The following is a 10,465-nucleotide window of genomic DNA, read 5'->3' on the forward strand; positions in this document are numbered from 1 at the left end:
TTGGTTATAATGGATCTATTTGCTGGCATTTCATTTAGGGCTTCACCATCCATTCACATTAGACAGGTCGGCCGATATGCTTCTTTCTTTTTAACTTACTGAGAGATTTTACTTGGAGATGATTGGCCAGCAGGCTCGTTTTTTTCCCCTGCATATTGGGCCTTTTTGCAAATGACAACGATTATCTTAATTTGTCATTGTTTGGATGAATTTACCTACTAAATGGCCGTGACTTTAGAGCCCTCCCTCTAAAGGCAACTCTTGCAGAACTTCATTTTTTTTTTTTTCATGTCTTTCATCTCTTCTGGCTTTGATCTTTTTTAGTAAGGTTCAATGATATTTATTTTCCTGAAACATTGTTCTTTTTTAACTTAACATAGTCATAATTTTTGTTATGTCTTACCTCTTCCATATTTCTTTTCATATCGAACTTTCTAATCCTTCTTGCCTTTATATTTCTTAGTTTCTGGTTAATTTCTGGTTTTATCTATATTGTGTCCTTTCCTACATCATTTTAGCTGGTGATGGTTTTCTGATTTCTTTCTTTTTTTTTTTTTTTTTTTTTTTTTTTTTTGAGTCAAGATTTTGTAAACACTCTCTGCTAGAAATACAATGCAACCCACTCACAGAATTTTAAATGTAATTATATGTCCTACTTAACCTAGTGTATTTAAATTTTCAGCTTATACTCAACATATTTTTTAATCTTATGTGCAAGTGTATAAGTGTGTGGGTGTGTACACGTGGGTGTAGGTGCCCATGAAGGTGGATTGGGTGTCAACTTGACATAAGCTAGAGTCACCTGAGAGGAAGGAGCCTCAATCGAGGACTCATTTTGAGTATTCTTGGAGGCATGCTTTTACCTGTCTGTGTCTCATGGTCAAGCTGAGGAAAACAATCACATAAAAATCCCTATGGTATAAACTAGGAAGTGATGTCTGCTTCTGGGTCTTCTTTCCCCTTCCCATAGTCTTAACCTCTGAGCCATCTCTCCAGATCAAGTCTCAACCAGTCTTTAGCAATCTAATTTTGCATTATTAGCTAACTACTTCTATAAAATTATCGTTTAGGTTGCATTTTAAAATTAGAATTCAGCTGAAATGAATTTTTAAAATAAAAATTAAATATCTTCTCTTCCAAAAGTTATTCCTAGCTTTTGATTTGCTCTTTAAAAACAGTCTTTTACTGACTTATTTTGACTTAACTTTGTTAAGTCTGCCTGGTTTCAATTTCAGTCTCTCCTTCCTGTTCTTCAATACCATGATTCCTGATACCATAATACCAGAACTGAGGCACATATTTTGTTGGCTGAAACATCCATTCAGGGAAGTTCTAGTGTCTTACCTTTAATAAAATTATATACATTTTGCCGGGCGTTGGTGGCACACGCCTTTCGTCCCAGCACTCAGAATGCAGAGGCAGGTGGAACTGTGAGTTCGAGGCCATCCTGGTCTACAGAGTGAGTTCCAGGACAGGCTCCAAAGCTACACAGAGAAACCCTGTCTTGAAAAACCAAATATATATATATGTATGTGTGTATATACATATACATATATAACATTTTATCATTTCCACCATCCTAAGTGTACCACTTGCCAGAGTAAAATATTAAGTACACGTTGTTGTACAAGAAATCTCTAAAACTGTTCATCTTACAAAGCTGAAACTCCCCATTGACTCCTGTGTCTCCCTCCCCAGAACTTGGCAATTTCCGCTCTCCTCCCTGCCCCACACCATGGCCTGACAGCCCGCTTGTCTGCATCTCAGAACCCTAGCCTTCACCAAGGCTCTCTCTGATTTCCCGTTGCGAATACTCCTACTTCTGAACTCCCAAAAATCACTTTTCCAGGGTCTCCTGATGGCAATAACCTGTCTGTTGTGTGTCGGTAGCACACATAGCACAATAATATTCCTAAGGATGGGTGAGTGGATGGGTGGATGGACGGACAGACAGATGGGCAGATGAAGATATTTGATTCTCCTTCTGGGTGGGTAAGATGGCTCAACACTTGCCATGAAACCCTTAGTTTGACCCCCCGCAAACCACATACAGGTGAAAGAAAACTGACTCTAGAGTTGTCCCCTGACCTCCACTCTGTGGCACTCCCACAAAAAGGTAATAATAAAATAACATTTTCCTATTTTCTGCCAGGCCAGTAGTGGGAGGGAGTTGTTCTGCCCTGAGGCTAAAATGGGCCTCAGTAGTGGACTGCTGGTCTGTAAGGGCGAACAGTGTTCTCCTAACTCCCTGATGGGATGGCGGTTTAAGAGACAAAGGAGGCGATTTAAACAGATTGAACTGGGAGCTAATGAATCTGAGAAAGCTAATGAATCTGTCACTCCCTAGCCCTTCCCACCACACACACTCCACACACCACCATATGCATTCCCAGGCCATAGTCTGGGGATCTTCCAGGCAGGGTTAGGGAACCTGTGAAGAGGAAGGGAACCAGGACTGAGCAACTCTCAGAGGAAGAAAAGCTGTTCCCCCAGCCCAGGGTACGCGGAAGTGGTGCCCTGGTGGACACAAGGCCCGGTAGATTTGACCACACATGGGATCAGCTGTAGGTGCATGTGGTGCAGCCGAGGTTGCCTGGGCCCCTCCCAGCCCCAGTGAGGCTGACATGGTCTCTTGTGCCTGTGCAGAAGGACTTCACCGTTCGCGAGGAGCTGCAGCAACTGGATGTGGAGCGCTGGCTGGGTTTCATCACCTTCCTGTGTGAGGTGTTCGGCACCATGCGGAGCAACACGGGCGAGCCCTTCCGAGTGCTGGTGTGCCCCATCTACACGTGCCTCAGGGAGGTAAGAGCAGAGGCCTTGGCCTCCTGAGGGCCCCTTCCATCCTCCTGCAGCTGCTACTGGAAGCCCCGCCCGGTTATACATGAGAAAAACTCAAGAAAGCAATGAAGTTGAATTACATATAAAAGAATGGATCCTTTGAAAAGGAGAGAGATAATCCTCCATGCTTCTACTTCATGCATAAAGAAATAAGTTTTTTACTCAGACTCCGTTAATTCCTAATCTAGAATTTAGCACAGGGGTTTAGGGTGGTGGATCAGTGAATCCTTGGATTGATTTGGTTTACCACTGAGTTGTTTGTTTGTTTTTAATGTTTGCTTCTAAAGTTGGTCTTAGGACTGGAGAGATGGCTCAGAAGAGCGCTGGCTGCTCTTCCAGAGGTTCTGAGTTCAATTCCCAGCGACCATAGGGTGGCTCACAACCATCCATAATGAAATCCGGTGCCCTCTTCTGGCCTGCAGACACACACTCAGGCAGAACACAGCATACAGTGAAATTGATCAGAGGGTAAGAGCCCTTACTGCTCATTTAGAAGTCGCAAGTTCAGTTCCAAGCACCCACGTGAGGCCGTTCATAACCACTTGTTCATAACCAAATTCCAGGGAATCAGTGCTCTCTTCTGGCCTCTGTTGGCGATGCCCACATGAGGTACATGTAAATTCACACACACACACACACACACACACACACACACACACACACATATATAAAAATAAAACTTTTAAAATTATAAAGAGAAGCCAAGAGATTTAGGAGAAGGAATTTGGGGGGTGGGGTGCTTGCTCTTCCAGATATAATTAGTTCACTTTATAAGGTCACTGTGGCTGTTTGGAGGGGAAGGAGGAGACGACAGACATGAACAGTGGGGGCCAACTGGGAGGTCGGTGGTGGGAAAGCAACCCACCACCCACTGGAAGGGAGCAAGCCGAGGGGGGGCTCTGGCATCCTTGAGAGTGGCTGACTAAGCTAGAAGGGAGAAGAGCATGCTGGGACTCCCGTTTACCAGCCCCACGGCGGCCACGTTCGCTAGGGTGTGTGTGTGTGTCAGGAAGAGAGGCAGGAAAGTGGGTCCCAGGACATATATTTGGGTCCCTTGTTGAGTCTCTCCAAAGGCTGCCCTGAGGACGGTGGACAGAAAGATCTCAAGCTCCACAAGATGTCACATGGGAAAAACTGTTTCTGTCGAGCATCGATGTGCACCTGGCGCTAGAGGCTGGGAAGGGGCGGCATCGCCCAGGAAGATGGTGCAAATGGGGGCTGGGGTCGTAAGGGAGGTAGAGGAAGGGTGGCCAGGAGGGAGCGGGCTACTTGGGAAGTGATGTTCCCCCAAGTTCCAGAAGAGTAAATGAGAAGCATCCCAGCATCCTTCAATAGGAGCTGGAGCCAGCCCTGACTCCACCCACCCCTGACTCCACCCACCCTGGCAGCCCTGTGCTGCCATCAGGATGCAGGGGATGGCAGAGATGACAGCTGTGTGGGCAGGTTCTTCAGAGCATCTCCTGGGGAAAAGCTACAGAGAAAATGGACAGAAAGGAAGCGGGCAGGGGTCAAGAGGCATGCTTGAGTTTTTTAATTAACTGTGATAAACAAATTGAGCAATTTTGGAGGGTGTGCTTGTGTTCGGGGGACACTCCTTTATAGGGCAATGGTGTGCTCGCTCCAGCCTCAAGCGGGGCACACATTGCCCTTGGGCCACCTTTAAACCCGATGCGCTGAACCACCCCACGTTTGGCGGTCTCTGTTTCTTTATGAATATGCTCCTCGTCAGAGACACCTCACTCGTTCAGTTCGTGGCCTCTCCTGACTTGATTTTACTCTTCAGGGCCTCGGTTCAATATGCAGTACCAGGAGGGCCAGCAGCCTGGCCTTTTGTGTCCTTTGGAGCGTGTGCCGGGCGGCCTTCTCCGGGGAGGGGGCAGGGAGTGCCCATGCGTGCCCACATGGCCCCTGTGAACCATCTCAGGGTAAGGGCCGGCTCTAGGGCAGTGACCTGAATTGCCCAGTCCTTTCTGCATGATCTGGGCCCTTCCCCGTGGTGATGCTGTCACCTGCTCCCCCAGCAGGAAACGGGCCTGTGGGGGGAGTGCTGGCCCTGGCTGCTGGGAGGCTTTTCACACCACCTAAGGTAGTGCAAACTTTGTGGTGTGAGATCCATCCGGAAGGTGCCAGGAGGTCTGCACAGTGAGGCCCTTCCAGTGCACACTTGTTTGATGAGTCAAGCTTTGGGGGCACACTTTGACAAATACCGGATCCCATTGTGCTCACAGTAATCTTGAATAGTAAACCATCAGCATTTTGCAAAAAAAAAAAAAAAAAAAAAAAAAAAATGGACCCGCTCCCTGGCCCCCTGCCTCCCACCCCACCCTGGCCCCGGGATCAAGCTACCCACTGCCTGTGTTCACATTCGCCTGGTTTTTGAGCTGTACCCTCCTGGGGAAGAGATAGCTTTCCCCGACTGCAAAAAGGCTGTCACGGCATTTCCCATTAGTTATTCTTTCTTGGCTGTGATGGCATTTCCCATTAGTTATTCTTTCTTGGCTGTGATAGACAGATTGCCTGATGGAAAATAATTAAGGGAGAAAAGATTTGGTTTTGCTCATGGGTTCAAGGGTCTTGTCTGTGAAGACGCGGGCTCACACACCTGAGCAGAGCGTGATGGTGCCTGGAGCGTGTGGCCGAGGGCAGGAAGCAGTGAGACGGACTGGAAGTGTCTGAGGATACGCACCACTGGAGGGCATACTTCCCTCCACCACCTGAATACCAAACTTCTCTCGCCCTATCCCGCAGACTTCCAGGCCTTCCCCAGATAGAACTAGCAATCCAGGGCTTAGCTTTCAAAACGGGGCCTATGAGGGACAGTTCAAATTCAAACCAGAAGGCACTATTTTTCTAACACCATTAAAGAGAATAGCGCTGCAAGCAGAGGGAGCTGAGTGAGACAGAGTAGCTAGGACAGAACATAGATGTGCCCAGAGGGCCCACTGCGCACTGGGGCTCTAAGAATCGTGTTCTCCTGGCTTGGGAACTAAGCCTTTGGCAGATCTTAAAGGGAATATGAGCAGAGACCCTGCTCAGAGACATAGCCAATCTATGCCAAGGGTTGGCCTGGAGATCCTGAACCGCCCATCCGAGGATCTTTCCAAGAAACTACCCTCGGATGTGGCCTTAAGAAAGCTGGGTACTGGTGGCACATGCCTTTAATCCCAGCATTTGGGAGGCAGAGGCTGGGGGATCTCTGAGAGTTTAAGGTCAGCCAGGTCTACAGAGCAAGTTCCAGGCCAGGCTCCAAAGCAATACAGAGAAACCGTGTCTCAAAAAAAAAAAAAAAAAAAAATGAAGCCTTGAAGAGGTGAATTCTAAAGTCAGCTGCCACCTACCCTGCTTTGTCACAGACGCAGACGCATACCCTAGCTTGAGCAGCAGCCCCAGAGCAGGTGGAGCCAGACCAGGGAACTACCCAAAGCCAGATTTGCTGTTTTGCTGCCTACCCCTTGCTGGGGAGGCAGAGGCTTTCCCTGGGGGCTGTGCAGGTGACTGCAGCACCTGCCCCTCCTATCCACATGTTTAAGTCTAACTTTTTGTTGCTGAGATAGATATCTCAGGGAAACCGTTTAAAAGGAGGAAAAATTAGTTTTGTTCCATGGTTTTAGAAGGTTTAGGTCTTCCGGCTGCGTTGTTTTAAGGCCTGTGGTGAGCCAGAAACATAATGGAGGAAGGGCATGGCCAAGGAAGGCTGCTCCCCTCGGGCAGCCACGAAGCAGAGAGAGGAAATAACAGGAAGGGGCCAAGATGGAGAGATTCTTGTGTGTGTATTCATGTGTGTCTTCCTGCCTCCTGTCCACACCTTGAATTTGCTTAACGTATTCTTTTTGACTTATTTTTCTCGGGCTGGGGAGATGGCTCTGTGTAAAGCACTTGTCATGCAAACATGAGGAGTAGACTAAGGTTCAGATTCCTCAAGCCCGTTTTAAAGCAGATATCACACAACTGTAATCCCAGTGCTGGGTGGTAGGGATGGGAACCCTGGGGCCAGCCAGTTAGCCCGACTAGCCAAGTCTGCAAGCTCTGGGTTAGCAAGAGATCCTGCCACAGTTAATAAAAGTCAAGAAAGACCCCCAGCATCAGCCTCTGACCTCTAAATACATACTCACATGTATGTGAGCACACTCACACGTACAACACACAAATGTAGCCACACACAAAGGGGAAAAATCATTAATGTTGTAGTGCTAATACTTAACTGGAGATCTACCCCGTGAACAGATTCTTAACTGTAAATACTGTGGTGTTATCTATATGTACAGCACTGTATAGCACATCTCTAGTACTCATTTATCTATTTAACTGCTGGTTTTCCACTCACTGATAAGCAAATGACTGCCCTCTTCACACTCCACTCCTCCAGCCTTTGGAAACCATTGGTGTATTCCCTGACTCAGTGACTTTGACTATTTTAGAGACCTGAGGAATTAGCATGGCTTCTGTTTCCATCATGCCAGATGCTGACTGTTTTATTTTTTTAAAAAAGGAAGACTTATTTAGCTTACGGTTTTTGGAGGCTACAAGTCCAAACACCATGATACTAACCCTACCAACTGTTTCACACCATGGCGGAGATGGCATCATGGCAAAAGATCACGGGATGAGACAGGAAGCCAGAGAGAGATGCGGAGGTCGGGCCTGTTCTTTTGCTTATTTCATAACAACTGGCAGGCTCAGTCCACAGCATCTCCCGCTTTGGGTGGTAGTTACCCTCCTCCCCCATGATCTGATTTCTTCTCATTATACCTAACCTTCTTAAAAGTTCTGTGCCAACTCCCAACACTGCCACACTGGGGACCAAGCTTCCAATATATAAACTCTTAGAGGGCAAACCTCCTCCAAACCATAGCACCAAATACACGTGGAACCAGGCAGAAATTAACCTCCTTGGCTGGCTTGTTTCACTCAGCGTGATGTCCTGCAGGCTCATCCACATTGCTGGTACTGTGGGATTTGCTTCTGTTCAACACTGGACAAATGTTCTGTTCTGCACACACATCATGCTTCCTTTACCCACTCACACACATTTCAGTTATTTTTCATAGTGTGCGGCTCTCATGACTGCCGTGAAAATGGGTATGGGTGCACATAGGCTCATCTGAATAAATTCTGACTGCAGAGGAGCCTGGGTACAGTTTTCCACGGCCTCATCTTACACCCTGCGGTCATTATACAGGGTTTCCCAGTTTGCTGCGACCTCACCAGCTTTTGCTGCCTCGTTTTGTGATAATAGCCACCTGGACATCAAATGACAGCTCATTGTGGCTTGAATCGGCATTTCCCTAATGACTAATGATGTTGGTCATCTCCTCGTGTCTCTCCTCGTGCATGGCTTCTTAGATGAAATGTCTATTAAAACCCTTAACCTACTTTCTGGCTATGTTCCTAGGCTTTCTGCCATTGAGTCCTAGGAATACCCTAGATCAGAAGTTCTCAACCTGGGGGTCAAATGACCCTTTCACTGGGGTCCCCTAAGATCATTGGAAAACACTGATATTTACATTACGATTCATAACAGTAGCAAAGTTATAGTTGTGAAGTAGCCATGAAAATAATTTCATGGTTGGGGTTCATCCCAACATGAGGAACTGTGTAAAGGGTCACAGTGTTAGGAAGGTTGAGGACCACTGCCTTAGCTGCTTTGATCATTGTCGCCTTATTTAATGTATGGTTTATAATCCTACCTCCCATTCCATGGGTTGTCTCTCCCTCACTAATGGATCGTTTCCTTTACTGTGCAGAAGTGTTTTGGTTTTATTTAAGTGTGCTTGGCTGTTTCTGCTATCATTGCCTCTACTTATGGAGTCATGTCCCAAACTCACTGCCCAGTGTCAAGCATCTTTTTACTATGTTTTCTAATAGCTTGATAGTTTTGAAGTATTGTGTGTGAGTGTTGATCGCATGCTGTTATTCTTGTATAGTGAGGTAGGATCCAGTCTCGTTCGCCTGCATGGGGGTTGTCCTAGACTGCCTTTCTCCTTTGTTGAGGATCGGTTGGTATGTAGTTTTATTCCCAGCCTCTCTATTTTGATCCACAGATATCTAGGAGTCTGTTTTTAGACTGGTACCATGCTGTTTTGGTTACTGTGGCTTTGTAATATATTCTGAAAGTTAAGGACTGTGTAGCCTTTAATTTTTATTCTCTGCTCAAGATTGCCTTGGTTATTTGGGGCATTTTGTAGTTCCAGTTGAAGTTTAGAATTCATTATTTCTGCAAAATTGGGTGATTGTGATTGTTACATGGATTGTACACTTGGGTTGGTGTAGACATTTTCACAATACTGAACCTTCCGATCCGAGATCAGGAACAACACACGGATGCATACCATCTACTCATAGTAAATATAGTCCTAGAAGTTACCAGGAGAACTAGATAGGAGAAAGAAAAAAAGAAAAGGGATCCAAGTCCAAAAGGAAGAAGCAAAACTGTCCGTATTTACAGATGGCGTGATCTTACCGACAGAATATTTAGTAGGGCATGGTGCCTCTCACTAGTGACCTTGGTGCCTCTCGCTACCTGAGTTCTGAGCACTGGACAAGCTGAATTAGTAGAATCAAGAGTTTAAGGACTCCCCAGACAACACAGCAAGACTCAATCAAAAAATTCTAAAGATACCCTTTAAGAAAGCTATTACAAACCAAGCATCATGGCACATGCCATTAATCCCAGCATTCAAGAGGCAGAGGCAGGTGGGTCTCCGTGAGTTTGAGAGCATGCTGGTCTACAGAGTGAGTTCCAGGCCAGTCAAGACTGCATGGCTAGATCTTGCCTCAAGATAAATAAATTAATAAAATAAGCAAATTCAATAAAGACACATGATGCAAAATCAAATATGAGAACCGCTTGCATCTCTACATACCAATAATGAACTCTCCAGGAAGGAAATTAGGAAGACAATCCCATTTACCATCCCATTAAAAAGAATAAAATGCTTTGGATAAACTTAACTAACGAAGTCAGGGACTTATACACTGAGAACTGTAAAACATGGTAAAAAGATTCCAGAAGACACAAGCTGCCAGGCGTCCTGTGACTTCTGACGACACTCTCAGAATGCCACCATCTAGCCCAGGTCCTCAGCCAAGCTGGCTGTGAGGGCTCAATACTGGGGAAGTTCCAGTGAGCGACCCAGAAGGAGCATGGGCATCCCCCATGGCAGCTGGCTGCTCTGGGCAGACTGTCTGGCTGGTCCTGCATCCCCATTTATAACCCTTCAAGGCTCACTGTTTGCCTTTCTGTCCAACCCCTCCTCCTAACCTCAGGGATGTCTTTTCTAGACTCCACCACCACCTCCTGACCTCAGGGGCATCTTTTCTAGACTCCCTTGGGCCATTGTTGACCCCCTCTCTCTGGGCCGCTTCCTTGAAGAGCTTTGTTGGAAATTCCTGGGGCAGGGGAATTTTTCAGCCAAGTTTTGTACCTGCCTCTCTCCTCTCCTTTCATCTCTTGTCCCTCCCCCGGACATCCTACCCTCCCCCTGTTACCCACTGCTCTCCCATCTCTCCCGGTAGCCCACCTCCTGGCCTCTTCAGAGTCCTACAGCCACAGACATAGGTCAGGCGGGGGACAGAGGAGTGGGTGGGGGGCGGTGTTCTCTGCCAGCAACCCTTCCTACCTCTCTGC

At 46.8% G+C, this 10,465-nt stretch overlaps 1 protein-coding gene across 3 annotated transcripts in view; it reads left to right on the top strand.

The window, feature by feature from the left end:
• The window catches only part of Ctif (cap binding complex dependent translation initiation factor), a 226,012-nt gene that overhangs the window by 186,384 nt on the left and 29,163 nt on the right, over window positions 1-10,465 (top strand). For all 3 annotated transcript variants that reach the window (XM_051201994.1, XM_051201993.1, XM_051201995.1), the window contains exon 10: window positions 2,647-2,802. In XM_051201994.1, coding sequence (XP_051057951.1) covers window positions 2,647-2,802 — 156 coding nt within the window. The remainder of the gene's footprint in view (window positions 1-2,646; window positions 2,803-10,465) is intronic.

This window comes from Phodopus roborovskii, unplaced genomic scaffold (assembly GCF_943737965.1).
Source record: "Phodopus roborovskii unplaced genomic scaffold, PHOROB, whole genome shotgun sequence".
Classification (NCBI taxonomy): Eukaryota; Metazoa; Chordata; class Mammalia; order Rodentia; family Cricetidae; genus Phodopus; species Phodopus roborovskii.